The following is a 20,672-nucleotide window of genomic DNA, read 5'->3' on the forward strand; positions in this document are numbered from 1 at the left end:
CTGCAGAGGCTTGAGTGAGAAAAGGTGTAAGTGGGTGGAGATGTTTATGCAGAAGAAATGGATGCCAAAGCTGAAGATTAACTCTGTGGGAAACAGAGTCCAATTTCAGGAACACAAAAAGAGCCATTCCAGCTGTATAATCCTAGACTTGAAAGTTGTCCAGTATTGAAAACTTCAAAGTGAATATATTTTATTTCCAAGTATTTAAATGTTCAACAGACCATAACATGTTAAATGTCAGCTGTTTCATACAGTAGCTCCAAAAGATTGAACATTTTTTAAGGGTGTTGCCTAATTTCACTAGAGACAAGCCTTTAAGGTAAAACAGTCATAAAATATGGCTTGTGATTTCCAATTCTGATGTCTCTAGACTAGTACACATTTGCAGTTTAGTGCTGTGCAGTTTACCAGGGCACACATGCAAACAATCCCAATCTTTTGATATATAACGTATTCAAGCAAAAATTAAATACGTTTCTGGGATACTAAAAAATGAAACAAAACATGGCACTTTACAGAACAAAGTGAAACTTAACAAATGCAAATTTTTTTAAAACGTGGATTTTGCATCACTAAAGACAAATGGGCCTGCACATAAACACTGCTCTCTAGATGGGGAAATGTGTTGCTTCAGAAACCACTATACATATTTATACTATGAATGACAATTTAATAAGGGGATAGCAATGGTAATCCAGACTCCTCACTGTTGGAGAGGAAGATAATCAAGTGGGGAGGGCTATTGAGTGGAGGAGAGTTGGAGCTTCCGTATAGACCAATGATTAGCTTAATGTAGATAACAGATTGTTACATATGGAAATATTTATGAATGTGTGTACATACACATATTATTTTGCATGCATATATTTCTTTGCTCTGTCGGCTGAGATGGCCTAAAAGAAAGGACACCCTGATAGCAACAAGCCCACCTGATTCTCATCTTTCATTTTCTAATGATTCTCTAAGAAAGGTAAACATGGTTCTAGGAGAAAGAGTTGATTCTTGGGCTGGGGCAGGAAATATGCAAAATGAGTCTGGAGTATCTTGTAGTCCCAGAAGGTAAGGAATTATTAAAAATAAAAACACTCCATATTGATGGAGTATGTTAAAAGGTCATGGGGAGCCATTGAAGGAACTCTCAATGGCCAAAGCTGTTAAGATTTGAGTAATAAAATAAATAATGTAATATTGAGTTATAACCCAAAGTATCCATGAATCCATGCTAATATAAATAAATTATTGGATAAATTATTAAATGGGGGAGAAGAGACAGCTCTCTACTGCAGAAGAATTCCAAATAAATTATTTAGACATTCTACCCTCAAGGAGAGGGAGCAAAACTCCTTACTCCTTAAGTGTGTGCCATGCATACTGACTTACTTCCAAAGAGTGCAATATGGAAAAGCAGAATAAAAGGGTAACTTTACAGTCAAGAAATGTGACAAACACTCACTCCCTTATCCAGGTGATGAAGATCAACACTGGCATTTGAAAATGGCACTTTGTGTGACTTCCCTCCCCAAAACTTATAACTCCCATATAATCATGAGACAAGCATCAAACAAATTTCAATACAGAGTATTCCACAAATCACCTGACCAGAATTCTTCAAAACTTTCAAGTTCAACACAAACAAGAAAAACCTGAATAAACTATGGGCTTTAGTTAATAATGTAACAATCTCCATTACTTAATGAATAAACTATAATTTAAGGAAGAATTATAGCTGAATATTCACATTGTAAATATTCACTATTATTGTGTTATTAATACGAAGATAAACTGGTTACAGGATATGTAACAAAATTTCAGGGATACCAATGCAAAACATATATTCAAAAACTTATTACCATAATTGTCATGCATATATGTTTTTCTTTTGTTAACTATGTGTTACATAAATGAAATTTTATTCAAAATAACACTCTAAGATTAGCATGCATGTGCTGATGTGTGCACCTATAAAGGGTAAGAAAATAGCTGTTAGTGTGATGTCTCCTTAAGCAGAAGAATTTTATAAGCATTTAAAAGATGCCACTATATATCAGCATCATTTGATGTTTAAGAGAAAAAAAATCAGTTTAGTTAATTCTAACAATAGTTTGGTATTTTAATCCAATTCAAGGAATAAAATTAAACCTTTAAGTTCATTCTCTAAAAAGTAAACTAAATGACATAATTATGAATATTATTGTAAATTTAATTAAATAGGTCAATATAAAGTTATAATTGTTTATTGTTGTTGGTAGGTCATAATACTATTACAAATTTCAGTGCAGCACAGAGTCACAGTACAAATCATGTTCTTAACAAAATTCAGAAAACTATGGTGCAATTTATATTTGGATTTTAACCCATAATGATTAGGTTGGACCATAAAAAAGTATCAACAAAAGTCCAAGAATTGGAATCATACCAAGTATGGTCTCTGACTACAATGGAACCATCGTAGTTATCAACGAAAATGAGAAAAAGTAAATAAATAATGAAAAAAGGAAGGTAGGAAGAAAGAAAGAAAGGGAGAGAGAAGAGGAGAGGAAGGGGGAAGAAGGAAAGAAAAGAAATGATCTCCCCAAATTTGTAAATTAAACAAATATGATCTAAATAAACTATAATTCAAGGAAGAATTGATGCAAATTACAAAATAATCTGAACTTAGTAATAATAACAATTAATAAATCAATACTCATGAGATACATTTAAAGCCTTGCTTAGAGTGAAATTAGTTGCTTTAAATTTATACTTTAGAAAAAGATTGAAAATCAGTTATGTAAACATGCCTCAATCTCAGAAGCAATAGCAAATTAAATCTGAAGAAATTAGGAAATTTAAAAAGTAAAAGTAGATACTAGTGAGATATAAAAGAAATATATAATAGAGAAAATCAACAAAAATAAATATTGATACTCTGAAAAGAATCCATAATGTCCTAAGCAAGACTGATCAAATATAAAGGAAAGAAGGAGTAAACTGCTACAACAGGGGGATATAACATCAGATATTACAAATATTAAAAGGGTATTGAGAGGAAATTATGAATACATTATGCCAAAGCACATGAAAATAGATCGAATGAAAGTTCCTTGAAGAAACAAGCTGACTGGGCGGTGCGATGGTGGCTCAGTGGCAGAGGTCTCGCCTGCCATGCCGGAGACCTGAGTTCGATTCCCAGTGCCTGCCCATGCCAAAAAAAAAAATCTGACAAAATTAACATAGGAAAAAACATCTGGAAAGCCCTATATTTATTAAAGTAGTTAAAACAGCAACTAAATGAAATGTGTGGGAATAAATTCAAAGAACAATCTGTAAGAGTTCCTCAGAGAAAACTGCACCGTGGTATTGAGGAAATTATTCTAATGAACTAAAATGAAAACAATCAAATGATTTATATTTTCAGTGAACTTGACATTTAAAATCACAAATTTCTTTTTATGGAAATTGGCAAACTGACTCTAAAACAGATAAGGAAATGAATAGGACCAAATTAGTGAAGACAATCTTAAGATCTAGAACAACATCAAGGAAACATACATTATCAATTACCAAGAAGTTGTAGAAATCTATATTAATGTGGGTGAAGCTAATACAAGGGTAGTCAAACTGAATGTGGGATTATAGCTCTAAATGTGAATGGTGAAGCAAGAATGCATCAGAAGGAAACACAATATAAATTGGTTTATATTATAAATAAAAATTTCTGTTCATCAAAAGAAGCATAATATAGCAGGAGAAGATATTTTTATGCCTGCAACTCACAGGGGCTCATAGACAGAATATAATAAACATAAATCAATAAGTAGAAGTCAGACAATCCACAATAAAATGGGCAAAAGACTTGAGACAGGCACTTCAAAATCAAGGATATGCAAATCACCCTAAGTATAGATAAATATATCCAACCTTAGTAGACATTAGAAACATGCAAATCAAATGACAACTAGATATTATGCAGTTACCAAAACAGCTAGTATAAGAAAGACTGGTCATTCCAAAAGTTCTTGAAATTGAGGAGCAAATGGAAAGTGTACTTTAACCGATTAACACAATACTTCAATATTTTCTCTACTTGTAAATTTTCATTAAAATTAAGATAATATTGGGCGGGCAACAGAGTTCTCAGCTGCCATGCTGGAGACCTGGGTTCAATTCCTGGTACCTGCACATGCAAAAAAAAAAAAAAAATTAAGACAATATTGAAACTCCTTAACATGATCTTCCGTGGTCCAGTCATTCTAGGGTTACTTTAGTTCTTTGACAAGTTACCTCTGATTTTGAGATTCTACCTGGAATGTTTTTTTCTCTACCATTAGTCTTACTTATCTTCTTATTTCAGCTCAAATGCTATTTTCTTAGACAAAGTGTTTCCAAAGCTCAAGTAGATTCATTCAATCAGTTTTGTATTATCAGTTCCTGCTTTAGACCACTAATTTAAATTTATAATTCTATTAATATTTGTGCTTTTATTTGTTTACTATCATTATAACCTGTTAAATTATATCGCAGGATCCACACCCACCTCTCTCTTAATCAATGCTAAACACCTAGTACAATACTTACCCAGAGTAGATTCTGAATAAATAGGCATTGATTAGGATTCCTTCAATTAACAGTCTTAGTCAACAAAGCAAAACAAACCAGACCAGCACTTTCCAAGATGTTTTCTGGGAAACACGTCCATCAAAATGCTTTGGAATAAAAAGCATATAACCCATGTACAAATAAATTTGAGAAATACAGTTTCTCACTCTCTTGAGGACTTAGACTCCACATTGAAATCTAAGAAACTTTGTCTTCTCAAACTAGATTGAATGCTGGACACACACACACACCTTTTCTTCCTCACCAAATACCTATTAAAATTACAAATATGAGTGTACAAGCACAGCCTTTGTAAAATATAGTTTCAGATAATGCATGGTCTAGGAATAACAAGTCTCTAGAAAATAGATTATTATATTGATTGGCAAATTCTCTTAGAAGGCTTTTCAATACAGGTGGTGGGATTCTTTCAGGTTCTGGAGAATTTAAACCACTAAATCCTGTGTCAATTGAGGACACTAAGAAATAAGAAATCTCGGGTCAAACATCTTGTGGGTACTTCAGGTTCTTCTCAGGTGCCAAAATCACATTTTATAGAGCTTGAATTTTGCTTATTCATAATGCCAGCAAATGGATGAATTCAGTGGTCTTCTCAAGTTGAAAGGTCACAGACCACCCAGAGGGAATGAAATTTACTCGTCTTCCAAGTCCACCTTTCCTGTGTGGTAAAATGGAATGTCATATGGATCTGTGATTGTGATGGACTTCTGGTATTGGAAGAATGCTATTGCACTTTGCTAATATTCTTTGCTAATCTTTATTTTTATTGCAACACTTCTTTCATAATATAATGCCATCACATTTTTATCTGTACTGATTGGTAATAAAATATAGACATTTTCCTCCCTTTTATTTATGGTGAACACTTCATAAGAAATTATAATCAACTGGCCCTTTAAATTTATACTCCACTTGGGGTCATGATATATTTTATAAAATGAATTCTCTTTAGAAAAAAATTGCTTGGGATTAAGGTCAGTACGTTTTATTTTCTCTCTTTATCACTTCTCCCTATCCAATAAATTTGATAGCTCTAAATATAAATCCTTTCACTTGTTTGGTTAGTTTTTCAATTTTGTCCTTTAAAAATAATCTACTCTTTTCTGCTAAAATGCAGTACTCTATTTCCTTCTATTAAATCACAGTCTGTGTACTTATCAATAAGTTCAACCTGATTAAAGTGAACTAAGCTTTAATTACCTTTTTTGCTACCCAGCTGCCTCTTGCTTACTCTTTCTCTTTGTGCTGCGATCACTCTTGGTTGTCCCTACACTTTCCAACTTGAATCAGCACCAAGGCACAGGGAGTTCTCATGCTGAGCAATTGCTGAAGAGGTCATTTTACACAAGCCTGAAGTGAAATGGAGTTAACTTCCCATGGATTAAACTTTGGGAGAAATCCAAGTAGTTAATTGCTATCATTGCATTTGTCCTTGATTAAAGTGGCCTAGGGGAGTTCTGATTTTAACATCCCATTAAGGCTACATATATTTCTTTAACTGTTATATAACATTCAAAATGTTACATCACTTTTGGTGAATTATTACCATTTTTCAATATAGAACAAACTTTTAATCATAAATAATATTTCCACCTGAAGTCTATGAGGATATTTTAACACCAGCTCTATATTTTAGTTTGTTTATTTACTGCTCCATGGGATATTTCTTTCCCCATTTTCGGAACAATTTCTATGTCACTTTGTTTTTGGAAAATCTCTTATACACTGTATACAACCAGATTTTGAATGTGTATGTGCTGAGGGAGAAGGGAGGAGAAAAGTGGGAGTAGAGAAATTATGAGTTCCTATACATGGTAATTTAATCCCTTTTTACTTTTATTTTGTTTCATTGCTGCCATTTTTGTCTATTATTCTTTCTGTTGTTTCTTTTTAATTAATTAATTGGCCTTATTTGTTGGTAAATAGTTTTCTTTCATTATCCTAAATTCCGTTAGAATAGTTGGAATTCTTAAAAATGATAACTTTTTCATTTATGAACTCTTAATTATTTGCAGTAAGTTTCAGAACTGTGTTTTTACCAATTGTCTAGGGATAAATGTCATATTGAATGCTTTTCTTACCATTTACTATAATTTTTCTTTCTCAAATCTGTTATTCTGATTCATTTTTGTTTGGTTAATTCTTTATTTCCCTTTTGGTTGGAGCAGTGGCTAATGTTTCCACAAATGACATTTGGCTCATAGAACTTTTTACTCTTGCCTGCCTAAATACTTCTTGTTGCCATGACTATTAGAAACCTCAGGGGATATTTGTACCTAAAACACTAGGGAAAAATGACCATGAGGTGAATTTGTCAGAAGAGTTTGCTCTCCTTTAACACATACGTAAGGAAAAATTGTAATCCTTATATTCTGTGGAAAAGTAGTTCCCAAATTATGGATATAAGGGTCAAGCATCTGGTGCACTGTTGTGGTAAGGAGAGAGAGAAGGAGAGGATATGAATTAATTGCATAGAGTTATGAATCCACGTGAATATGAATGATTGTTTCAAAGCAAATCAGTGGCATTTTACACATATACTTGAACACATTTTCAAAGGTATGTAAGTATGATTAACAAACTAAATCTTCAAATACTAGTGATTTAGTTTATCATTCTCATTTTCATATATTGATATTCATAATATATAATTCTGTCATGCATACAGAGGATGGATAACTGGATATATAAAATTTGAGACCCACTGTTTAAGAGATCGACTATCTTGTGACCTCAGATATCATCTTCTCACTATCTTGCTAAAAATCATTTGTCAGATGATACTAACTGCATTTCCCTGACCAAATCACATTGCAATTTTAAACATATTTTTCAATGGTTACTTGAAAGAGAGAACATTTCAAGATTTTGGGAAACTTAGTGGCAATATAGAAGGCAGGAAATGATTAGTAGGGATCTGCTTGAGGTACTCTCAAATCAAATCATTTGGACTCTCTTTCTCAGAAAGTGCATCCCACTATGTATCAAAAAAACATTTCATTTGATCGTTGTGAAGGCTACCACATCTGATAATTGTGAAGGCTACCATTCATGATTCTAGAACCCCCAATATTTCTTTAAATTGTAGCTAAAAAAATTCATTCCTCTCCTTTCATTTTTCTTTTCCTTATCAATCATTTTTCCTCAACACATTTTCCTTTTACTGACCAATTTGGTTCTTTTCTTGAAATCATATTCTAAGAGTCCATAGTTGGTAGGAGGCAAGCAAGAATTTATACCAGATTATGAAGGAGCTGTGTCAGGAATTCATGATGTGCCTTGAATTCTCTCCTTTTTACTCTAAGCAGGAACATTATTTTGCTAGATTATCATTTAAAATTTTGATTCTGCTTTCACCTTCTTACCCAAGCAAAGTAGACCAGTAAGACTTCACCACGTTAGCTGTGGTAGTCAAGGGTTATGCATGACTGTCCAGAAATGTGGTGAATATTATTGTATATTGTGATGTTTTATTTCTTGCTCATGTTCTGAGATGACAATCATTTTCATACCTCAGCTAAAATTTATAAAGACGTTAGAGTAGGGAAAGAGCTTTCTTTATTTGTTATTTCAACAATAATAACTAATTATGAATAAGCAATGTCATTTTTGTCTGGCATATTTTTTATTACAAATTTTACTTTCTCAAAGACTGCTCAGCACTAAATCACTCCAAATATACCATTCCACATGTGTCATATACCTACTTCCATAACTGATAACCATCCATGGTCATGGTAAAATCTTTAATCAATCACAGTGGTCTTTCCCACTGAGAACAGACCCAGTCTACCTGTCTTTCCTGTGATCCTACCTAGATATGCCAATACCTAAGTTAATACCCAGTACAGACCCAATAAATGTTCATTTGAATGAATAAACAAATTAATTAATGACAAATTGAGCTTAAAAGATCATCAGGATTGTGGAAAATGGCAGCATAGGAAGCCTCAGGACTTAGTCCATTTACCAGAACAACTATTAAAGAGGCAGGAACTCTGAAACAACTATTCCGAAATTCTGGCGGCCAAAAGAACACTGTATAACATCCAGGGAAGGGTGAGAGAAATAGCTAATAAATTATAGTAAAGAAAAGTATATTGGTCTCTGCCCAGTACCTACTAGTGCCCATTCCCCACTCTCAGGATAGGTCGCTTTACTGTTCAGCCCCTGGTTAGCTCACTGGTGACAGAAAAGGACATAAGAATCTTCTTCCTCAAGAACAAGGCTGTGCACAGTCAATCACTGATCACAACTTTTGATTACAAACTCTCAGATCACAGGAGGCCCAGCTCTGGAGGGGCCATTGTTCTAACACACTCCAAACAATGGTACAGTGGGGGAGACTTAAAGACACTAAGTTTCAGCAGGGTTGTGGAGGACAAGTTCAATTGCTTCATTTGATGGGTAGGTCAAGAAATCTCAGTTTTGTGGACCCATAGAAGGAGCCCTTGGCACCCTGACCTCAAGGATGCTATGGAGCCCAGTTACAGCCCCTTTGTGGGTCCTTAGCTTTGTTTTAGCTAAAAATGACTGACTTGGGAAACTCTTCTCTGGCCTGTTCCAATCACAGATTTGCCCTTGAGACAAGAAAGGAGTGTAAGAAACTATAGAGGTGTACCAGCTGGAGCAAGGGCATACCTTCTTTACATACCAGGGAGAGGGAAGCCTGTCTTCTGTGAAATAGGAAGGCATTCACATTCTTACAAACAGGGGAATGCCAAAACAACAAACAAACACAAGCCCACAGGCCCAGCAAATGCACAGAGGACCCAGCACATTGCATTCACCTTGGGCAGACCTTCTTGGTAGGAGAGCCAAAGCTTAGGAAAATCCCTGTTTTGTCACCAACTGGTTAAAAAACCAGAAAGCAGACATCTCAGGGAATAAATCTTCGAGCTAACATTTTAAAATATTAGAATGTAGGGGGCCACAGTGTTTCACTGGCAGAGATCTTGCCTGCCATGACGGAGACCCGGGTTTGATTCCCAGTGTCTGCCCATTAAAAAATAAATAACAAAAAAATTAAAATGTACAGTGTGCGACAAGAGCTCAAAACAAACAAAGAAACAGGAAGTGATGGCCTACCCAAAGAAAGAGGATAAAAATCTAGAAAACACCATCAAAGATCAGAATATGGACATTCCAAAGACTTTAAAAAACTGATCTTAAAGATGCTCAAAGAGATGAAGGAAAATATAGAGAAAGAACTAAAGGACATCAAGAAAACATTAAATGAGTAATATGAGAATCTTAGTAAAGAGATAAAAATTTTACAAGGAAGCAAACAGAACTATTGGAGTTGAAGACCACAATAACTGAAATGAAAAATTCCCAGGAGGGTTTCAAAAGCAGAAAGAATCAGCAAACTCATAGACAAAACAATTGAAATGATTCAGGCTGGGAGCAGAAATAAAAAAAAAAAAAAAGAATTATAAAATGTGAAAATAGCCTAAGACACCTCTGGGACACCATCAAGTGTACCAGTATAGATATTACAAGGGTCCCAGAAAGAGACGAAAGAAAGAAAGGGATAAAAGAATATTCAAAGAAATAATGACACAGTACTTCCCAAACTTTGCAAAAGTTGTGAATATGCACATCCATTAACGTGGATATTTTGCCAAATTACCAGGCCTAACTCTATCTTATTGCCAGTTTATAGAAAATAGAGTGGAGAATAAGCAAGCTGGAGTGTTAAAAGAACTACAGATATAGTCACAAAAATCCAGATTGAGGAAAACTTGATGGGACAAAATCCCTGTTTATTTCACAAATAAATTGCAAGGAAATAAAAAAAGAGACTAGAGAAACTATAGAATTAGTGGAATTATTCACAATTGCCAAGTGATAGAAGCAAACCAGGTGTCCATCATCCAATGGTCGGATAAACAAAATGTGGTATGTACATACAATGGGATATTACTCAGCCATAAAAAAAAAACAATGAAGTCCTGATACATGTAACAGCATGGATGAACCGTGAAGATGTCATGTTGAATAAAATGAGCCATTACTGAAAGAAAAAATATTATATGATCTCACTGATGTGAAATAATCAGAATAAGCAAACTCATAGAATCAAAATTTGGAATATAGGCTATCAGGGGACAAGGTGGGAATAGGGAATGGGGAGTGCTTAAAATGTACAGAGTTCCTATTTGGATGGTGGTGATAGTAGTACAACACTGAATGTAATTAACAGCACTGGTGTATATACATGAGAATGTGGTTAAAAGGGGAAATGCCAGGTTGTATATATGATATGAATAAATTTTTTAAAAATCCATGGAAATGCATTATACAAACACTGCACCCTAAGTTGAACTACAGTTAATACTATAATTAGAAAAATATGTTTTCATCAATTGTCACACATGTACTGCACCAATGCAAGGTGATTATAATGGAGTGATATATGAGAATCCTCTATTTTATGCATGATTTTTCTGTAAATGCATAACTTAAAAAAAAAACTATCTTCTTTGGCTATCTAAACTGAAGGGTGACTTTTGCTAAGTTACTCTTTGAAATATCATGAGCAGATATATATTTCCGCCTCCTGCAGCTCATCAATGGATTTATGGGTTAAAGAATGGAAGATGAATAAGGGAAAGATCCTAAATTAGATTTTCTGTGGTGACCAAAACAGTCCTCGGCCCTGCTACTACAGTGGTGAAGAGTGTTTTACCACTCAAATATTATAACAATCACAATCCCTTCAAACCCTACCTGCTTATCACTTTTCCTTCCATTGCTCACATACTCATATCATAAAATCGAATCTTCTGGGTTTCTCAAGTTGTGCATTTTCATCATAACTTTTTAAAACCAGCTTTAATCCCCATAATTGTAGTCAGTTTTTAAAGAGCAACATGATTATGATTTGAAGAGTCACTTACAAGGCTGCATGGGTAGTTCAGCAGTTAGAATGCTGGTCTTTCATGAGGGAGACCCGGGTTCGATTCCCGGACCATGCACCGCCCCCCCCAAAAAGAAAAAAGAGCAACTGAAATATTATTGAGACTTAACTTCCTTCCAAAGTAAAACTTTCCTCTGATGGGCTGCCCAGTGGAATAAAGTTGCATTCCCTGACAGTTCATAGCCCCACCCAACTGATCTCTTGTATACAGAAATGTGAATGAGAACTTCTAAAATCAAGCTACTAAAAGCATCTCTGCAGCCTTGCCTATGTCTTCACTTAGTCCATTTTAATTTCCACTGCAGCCTCTTTGCGATGGGGTTAGTGCTACTATCATTTAAAGGCAGCAAGATATCTTCAAGACAAACAACTCTAACATCCATACAACCTATTGAAGTGAATTGTCTGGGAAAGGCAAGAGTACAGAAAACTTTTTGGAGAGTCAGCTCTGCTTATTTTATTTTGCTTGCATTTCTCAAAAGAAAATAATTTCTGGAAGGTCTGAAGTTACCCCTGATTACAATACAGTGATTTTTCTTTTTTGCTTCCCTATGTTTTATCAAACTTCAGTAGAGTGAAATTTGATGTACAAAGCTCTTAAAGGTACTTGCAATGTCAGCTGTAAAATGCGAACCAGATGATCTTTCTCCTGAAGCCTTCAGACATGGAGATTTTACTTTAACCTGTTCGAATGAATTCTCTGGTGATTTCAGTCAATTGGAACCTCAGCACTCCAATTCTGTCCCCACTGGTAAGCTAATCTTTAGATTGATATTTTCATTATCTTAACTTAACCTCTGTACTTCGTTGGTATCTTATTGTAGAAAATAAATGTTTGTCACTCATTTATTAGCTGATGTCAATTCTAGTTTTCTGAGTCACTTTTCCCACAGGATTTATGAATCGACTTCTGCAAAAACAACTGAGAGCTGAGATTTTTGCCTATGCGGTGAAATGTCAGGAAAAAACTTCAAAGAACTCAGAAATATGTTAATATAGCATAGCCTTTGTTTCTATGAACAGCCAAGCCTCTGATGGTTTAGTTTTGTTAGGAATGACTGTGTACATCAGGGATTTTGCCCATAGACTGGAGAGAAAAATTGCTGCCATCTTTCATTCATCTGCTTTATTTTCTGTTTCCTTTTTTTGAAAATATGTGAAGGATGACATGTGTGTTGACCTTTACATTGAGAATGAGTAAATGCTCCCATTGGCTGTGTTATCCTATGGCCTGACCTGGACACTGTATAAGTTGGCAGTGTTGCTACAACTCAGAACGAGGAATTTTATTTGGTTCCTATAGATGTTACTTATCCAGAATGTACAGTTACCTTCTTGCTCTTAAGTTTTGAGGGAATAAGATTGTACACTAATATGCAGTCATATAAAAAAAGTATGAGGGTTTAGTGTAGAATGGATGGCTTTGAGATGTTTATAATGCAGTAATCATATTTTGTAGAAAGCCATTATATACAGTTAATACATATTTTAAGTGTCATTATAAAGGGAAATGGCATTATGATTGACTCATTCATCTTTGCCTGTTAAAAATAAAATGGTATACTGTGAATGTAAAAGTTAAGCAAAGCCTTCATACTTCTGATTACTATTAGAGATTATCTTTTTGTCCATTGAAAATTACTTGCCAATTCTCTTTGACAACCAGAAGATTCTCCTAAAAGAACTTTTGCCACAATTTTTATTATTGGATGTTTCAGGGGGAAAAAGAAAACAATTTCTGTGACCCCAACCAATTGCTGATTTTTTGTTCCTAGATGCTTTGGTAAATGACTTGTTTTACTGTATACACTCTTCTGAAATCAGCTACATTAGACATCCTTTTGCAACTTTTCTCTCTACTGTAAGTATAGAGATACCCATTCTGTTATTTTTCTCTAGAGCAAAAGTTTTAGAGGGTGTTGAACCCCATAATTTCATAGAAGTAGCACAATCAGTTCTTCACAAATGTAAATAGCTTTTATGCTGCAGATTTGGCCTGAAAAAGGCTTATAAATAAAATATTTGCCACTTCAATCATGGTTTAAATGTTCTTTTCACCTTTTTTTCTTGTATTCCATTATCTCTGTCACAGCACATCCATTCCCCCAGATGCAACAGTTTTCTTTATGCAGTTGACCTAAGCCTCTGTATCTTACCTATAAATGTTTCCCCAGAGAAGCATGCTGAAACACTCAAGAGCCTAGCAAACACTTCCACCTCTATATCCTGAAAGTGTCTCAAATTCAACACATTTAAGCTGAACTCCCTAAAAATCCCTCTCCCTCCTGGCATTCCTATCTTTTTTCAGGAACCCCTGATTCAATCATCAGGGGGTTATCCAGTTGAAAAACTAGATAAATGGATACAAGTGAAGGGGGCAGACACAAGGTTTTTACAACCACAAGTGTCCAATATGTAGGCTATGCAATCATTATCAGAGATCAAGTCAGCTGAATAACAATACAAAGATTTCAGGTATTTCTCCCTGTTGACTCTAATATACCAGAAAATGAAAAGGAATATCTATATAATGATTCACTTTAAATTGCACTTGTTGCAACATAAAGTATGAGTTGCCGAGTATGTTGTTTAATATCTGTCATCTCTACCTGTGTGTCCACCATTATGTTCCCAGTATTCAAGAGGTGCTTGGAATAATAGGTTTATGACTCACTCACTGCCTGACAGAAGGTTTTAAGGACTGACACTCTCCAGCTCCTATAGTGTGGGCACCTGAATAGCCCCTTGACTAATCTTACCATCTCCAAATTTTCTATAACAAGTTTCCGGCCCACTGACAGACAACCTTTTTGAACCACAAGCATGCCCCCTTCCTACTTTATCCATATTTTCTATAACTTCATTTATCCTATATTTTAAACCTGGTGCTTTAGGACCTAAAATCTGCTTTTAAATAATGGCTACTTCAATTTTAAATGTGTTCTATCCTCTTGTTGAGGCGCTTACACAATCATGTAACATTGTTAGTTACCTTTACCTACATACATTAGGAAGTTTATTCAATTCCACATTTTCTAGTGAACTGTTTCCACACTCTTGACCAACTACCATTACATACTAGAAGTTGATATGAATGCTATATCTTTAAAAATTACCTTTAACTCATTTCCACAGAGAGTCGTTATTCTTCTCTAAATCCATATTCTAAAAATGCAAACATTTTAGTAAGGTGTTGATGTATTGCAATTTCATAGCAACTCTTTGAGGCACATAAGATTCTTTTCAATTTTATTTATGCTTGAAAAAGAATAACTTAAGTGATTTACTCAGAGACACACAAGTGCCAGTTACCAAAAATGAAAGTAAAAACCATATTATTCTTTCTCCATTGCTTTTCACACTAATATAGACCTATTCCAATAGGAATATAAGTGAATCATAAGGCAATTAGTTATTGTTGTTGTTTTTTCCTCGATGACAAATTTTAAAGTCTAACATGATCCCAAACAAAAATCAACCCTTTATCAAAACTGTATAGTACCCCCACAAGACATATGACCACACACATGTACATGTTCAATCACTACACTTCTTAGAAAATTCGAACTATTTGTGTCTTTCTGGACTTGGCCAAGGGATTAGAAAATGAACAGCCCCATTATGCTGCAGATGCAACCCAGAAATAGCTGACCAATCTGCTAAATATTGTAAATGTACTAGAAGGTCAGTATGAAAAAGCAATCTTCCCATGGCCGTGGATGGCTGGGGTGTTTCTGAGGTGGCCTTTGGCTCTGTAAGTTCTCCAACCCTGGGATAGAAGATGATCTTCTCACCGTTTCCACCCAGAAGTCCTCATCTCTGACCAGGCTAAAAGATAGGCCACTGAGTAAACAGATTTTGTTCTGCTGGAAGGAATTACAGGGCCTGCTCTCTTGAGATACTTAGAACTATGACCAACTGCCTCATGACTAATGATAGTGATGATATTGTGACCAGACAAAGGCGGTAGATTCTTGCCTGTGCATTCAAATGACCAGTTCCTGAATACTGGGGTTTCAAGGAGAAACCTCAGATTGCCTATCCACCCAAATATCACTCTCCCCAAACTGCAGTAATTGTGATAGTTTTATAGCATTAAAAATTGGGGAGGTTCTAGGATAATGAGCACAGTGGCTCCAGGTGATGTAATTAGAGGTGATCTAATTATTGAGCATGTGCAGATTGATTACATGCTTAGTCACAGGATGCATGTAAGAAAATGGCAGCCTTAACATGATGATGGGCATGAATTTTAGTATTATAATGAAGTATGTGGTCACTTGTCGGTTAGAGTCTAAACTACCGTGAATGTCAGGTGGGCCCATTTGGGTTAGATCCAGCTTCAGTTATCAAGATAATTTGCACTTGGGATGGATTAGTTCTTGGCTGACTCAGGACCTTTCATTAATACACACCAGGGGCTGTCTTTAGTGATCACAAATTCTGAAGTTGAAAAACTAGATAAATAGGTACAAGTGAAGGGCAGATACAAGGTTTCTACAACCACAAGGGCCCAAGGAAGATACAGGCTATACAATCATTACCAGAGATCAAGGCAGCTGAATTACAATACAAAGATTTCAAGTATTTCTTCTGTTTACTCTAATGTACCAGAAAATAAAAAAGAATATCTATATAATGACTCAGTAATCATAATGATCCCTTAAATCCTAACTTCTTGGTTGCAGTATTGCTATCATTCACTGTGAGTACTGCTAGATGTCTAATCTGCTCAGCTCTCTGCCAGTCTCTCTGAGAAATATAAAGGATTTAGAAGATCTAATGGTTGCTCTAAATGTGTTCTTAATCCAGTCATGAAAAAAGTCCATAAATGGGATTAAAAAAGTAACTCTCAGTATATCAGCTTAGAGAATTCCCTTTACCAAGGTATTTTCCAAAGTGTAGTCCATGGATCACTCACATTAAGATCACTAGGATACTTACAGTACATGGACATTCCAGGATCCCATCCCAAACCCTTTATATCTAAATTTCTATAGATGTAGCCCAGAATTTTAAAAGGTCTTCAGGTTATGTTCAGACACACTAAAGTTTAAGAATCTCTGCTTTGGTCAGTGGTCATGCTAGAGCCATTGGCAAGGGCTGCCTACAATGATATCTACATCATTATTTTTCTTTCAGATAATTTCAGATCATAATAACTCTCAATCAGCTGTAGCCCTGTGATCCACAGCTTTTGCATGCTAGTGGTTTATTTATTTAGATATTTAACGGAATGCTTTCCTATTTTTCTTAAATCCACATCTACATCTATTCCTCCTCCTTAGACGAATTCAGATTTGAACTCTTCCAAAAAGACTCTTTTGCATCCTTTTCTGTACAACATGCCACTCTCCCTATAGTGAAGTCAGGGTGTCCACTTCTATGACACTGACATTGAAGTGCCTTTGTGTTATTACTGCTTTTTTAACTTTTTTTTGCATTTTAAATGTTTTAGCTCATCAAATAGAGAATAAACCTCCACAAGATGAGGGATATGATGTGTTTTTCTTCTGTTCCTCATGGAGGGAACAGCAGAAAGCAATAATTACACAAGGAGCAGAGCTACTTGTTAATATGTTAATACCTTTACAAAAATGGGCCAGAGGTGGAGAGAAACCTTCCAGTTTCTGTATGAAATGCTTTAAATCCAATTTTGATCTCTTAATAGTCTTGCCTAGGGGCCTCCAACTCTTTCTCTCTCAAAAAGAACACTCTAGGTTCATATAATATGCATACTTTGGGTGGCCTCGTAAAATGAAAAGTTAATGCTAATGTGTTGTTGCAAAATGAAATAATCCCAACAACCATTATTTCCCTAAATGCCTGCAGAGAATAGTGCCACTAGGAATTGAGTGCATCTATTAAAAACCAAAGTGATGAATGAAAAAGTGGTCTTCCTGCTAATATGCAAGCAAATGCTAATGGATGTATTGATAAATGGTTGGTGCGTTATTGCATGATAATTGGGTAGACTTCACTAATCCATATAGAGATAAACTAATGTGCAGAAAAGAGATAATCTTTCCTCAAAAATTGTCTGTCATCATGTGTCCCTGATATAAGATAACAAAAATTCGCTCTGCTTTCTAGAATAGTGTTACTGGATTGGACAATGGTTGTGGATTCTTTTGTCCCATCCACTCAAGTGACCAATTCCTGAAACACTGGGGTTTCAAAGAGAGGAAACCTTTATTGCTAGGTGTGAAGCAGGAGATCAGATAGCCTATCAGTCTAAAACTCTGTCAACCTGAACTGCAGTAATTCTGATAGTTTTATGGTATCAAGAGATGGGCAGGTTTTAGAATAATGAGCACAATGGCCCCAGATGATGTAATTAGAGGTGATCTAATTATTGAGCATGGACAGACTGATTACATGCTTAGTCATAGAACACATGTAAGTAAATGGAGGTCTTAATATGATGATGAGTGTGATTTTTAGTATTATAAAGAGGTCTAGGTCACTTATAGCTTAAAGTCTAAGCTACTGGTCATGGCAGGCAGGCTGATTTTGGTGAAATTCAGTTTCATTTGTCAAGATAACCTTGGAATTAGGGAGGCTGACCCATGACCCTTCATTAATGAAAAGTAGGGGCTGTCTTCAGTGATCACAGGACTCCAGAGTTGAAAAACCTGATAATACGGGTGTTTTAAAATATGAGGGTCAATCACTAGGTTTTTACAATCACAAGGATACAAGGCTATACAATCATTATCAGAGATCAAGACAGTTGGATCACAGTTCAAAGATTTCAGGTATTTCCCTCTGTTTACCCAATACAACAGAAAACAAAAAGGAATATCTATATAATTGCTCAGCAACTATAATCATCCTTTAAATCTTAATTTCTCAGTTACAGCAGGCCATGGTAGTTTGGCTTACTATTATTTAGTACAATAAATCAGGGCTTACAGTGAAATATTTTAAATGAGATTCTCAGGTTAACATGATGAAATGTAGCCACAAATTTTACTCAAAAACCTCTTTCTAGGAAGCAATTAACAAGAAGCATTCTTTAAAGTAGATAGCAAGTTCTCATCTAAATTATTAAATCAAGAATATTACCAATAATTATGAAAAATTATATAAATTGTACTGTACTGGAGGGTGCAAATATTAATGCTCTTTAAAAGTAAAACAGATTCAAGATTTTCTTCATAGTTAATCAATCTCATTTTGATTTCAATGCACTTTTTTTTAAGTGGGAGTAAAAATAGTGCATGCAGCAACATACTGTGAATTACTCAAATACTACATATGTGAGAGCATGTCCATATGTAGGTGTAGAAAGAAGATTAAGAGCCCTTATGTATAATGAGAATGAAATAACATAGATTTAAGAATGAGATGTCATTAAGTATTTGTTTGTGAATGCAAGAGTTTCCCAGTTAATTTTTTTGTATGTAAAACTTCCAGTATAAAAACTGTTTTCTCTTAGGAAATTCCCTTGCTATTTTTAGCCAATGTGTCTTGCATGCACACATTGGCTAAAAGTAGCAAAGGAATTAATTGGTTTTTATCACAACCTAACCCTAAGAAATTGGTAGTGACCCCAGTGAGAGACTTAGCAGTGCATAGGATTGGGTTGGAGGAGTATCAGCGTCCTAACCCTGTCTAATTAGTGCTTTCCAGAATTTTGTTAAAATGTTTGGAAAAAGGATTGTTCTTTCTCCTGAATTTAAACACAGAATGATGAAGCCCAAGAAGCTGCTGGTAACTATCCTCAACTTGCTTGAGACTAAATTCAGCCAAGAGGAATTAGAGCCAAAAGATAAAGATATACTACAATCTGATGTGTTCCCATGATTTTAGCCATGCCAAAACCAGTGTTCTTTACAAGTATTTCCGTTACTGAACCAGTGAACTGTTCCTTAGTTATTGCCGAGTTGAGTTGGCTCTTCTGTCACTTGCAACATAAAGAGTCTTCAGTGGTGGATGTAGTAATATCTTTCCAGATTTTGATAGATTAGTGACAAAAGCTGCCTGGAGATATGGAAGGGCCACGTCATAGGGTAGTGGGAAATAAGATAAGCATGTGTACAATAGTGGGCCCCACAGGCCAAGTTCATAACATTGAACAGGGCCATTGATAGACACCTTGCTATTTGCAAGAAGCCCGTTTTGGCTTTCCTTTTTCTTTCAGGTCAAGGCCTGGTAACATTAAGCTGGGCCCACAGCCAATCACTTTTAACCCACAGAAGTCTAACAAACTACAGCCTTAATCTCTGCTTTCAAGGCTCCGTATCTATGTCTTTTGCAACCAAAATAGTTGGAAACTAAACCTCATATAGAAATTTAATTTGTCCTCAAGGCAGTATTGCTCTTTTCTCTTCCTCTCGCTAAAGATAAATTTTCATTTAATTTATAGGGGTAAGAGGTGGTGACTCATCTTGGGCTGTTTATAGAAGCTCCTCCAGTGGTCTCAGATTGTCCTGGCCTGATTCGGTTTTATTTCAGTATGGAAAGCATGTGGGTTTTTTGTGTTCTTACTTTTCATTTCATGCTAGGATAGGGCATAAGATAAACTTGTGTTTGTGTAACCACTGAGCGATGTCACACTTTTGCCATCTGGTTAGAAATTGGGCCAAGGGTTCTTCTACTCTCGAGAAGCTGTAGTTATGGATGTTGTTAATATTAATGACTTTCTATATTTCTGCAGTTTTAGATTAACTTGGGGGCAAATGTCAATGGAGTTTATGTTCTCTAGCCTGAGGAAACTGATTTTTTTTTCCAATGGATGGTTTTAAGACTAAAGCATAAGGCCTATCTTGGCAAAGTTGCGATGTATAACAATTGTAGCAGAATATGATTTTCCCCTTTTTTATGGAAACAATTGGCCAAAGTTTTCCTTAAGAAGCTGTCCTTTGCCCCATTCTTAATCATGATGTCTGAGTAGACAAGTCACATTCTCAGCTCTAGGGATGTGCCTGATTTATTTATGATCGTTAGGGTATCTTAACTGATGTGGCAAGAAAACTAAGTATGTCTAATCAGAGCGGACCTCAGGACTTTAGTTGGGGAGCCTGGGTTTATCTTTGGGCCTGGAGAAAGAGTATGAGGCTTGAACTGAGACTTTAAGGAGTCATGAGAAGCTATTGGGGACTATTTGTGGAGACTAAGGACAAAGAAAACCCAGAGGAAGCAGAAC

General features: G+C 35.4%; 1 protein-coding gene across 2 annotated transcripts in view; it reads left to right on the forward strand.

The window, feature by feature from the left end:
• Positions 1–11,747: 11,747 nt before the first annotated feature.
• Positions 11,748–20,672, forward strand: part of ANO3 (anoctamin 3) — a 436,850-nt gene continuing 427,925 nt past the window's right edge. For both annotated transcript variants that reach the window (XM_077114243.1, XM_077114244.1), the window contains exon 1: positions 11,748–12,272. In XM_077114243.1, coding sequence (XP_076970358.1) covers positions 12,134–12,272 — 139 coding nt within the window. In that variant the 5' untranslated portion in view covers positions 11,748–12,133. The remainder of the gene's footprint in view (positions 12,273–20,672) is intronic.

This window comes from Tamandua tetradactyla, chromosome 8 (genome assembly GCF_023851605.1).
Source record: "Tamandua tetradactyla isolate mTamTet1 chromosome 8, mTamTet1.pri, whole genome shotgun sequence".
NCBI classification, from domain to species: Eukaryota; Metazoa; Chordata; class Mammalia; order Pilosa; family Myrmecophagidae; genus Tamandua; species Tamandua tetradactyla.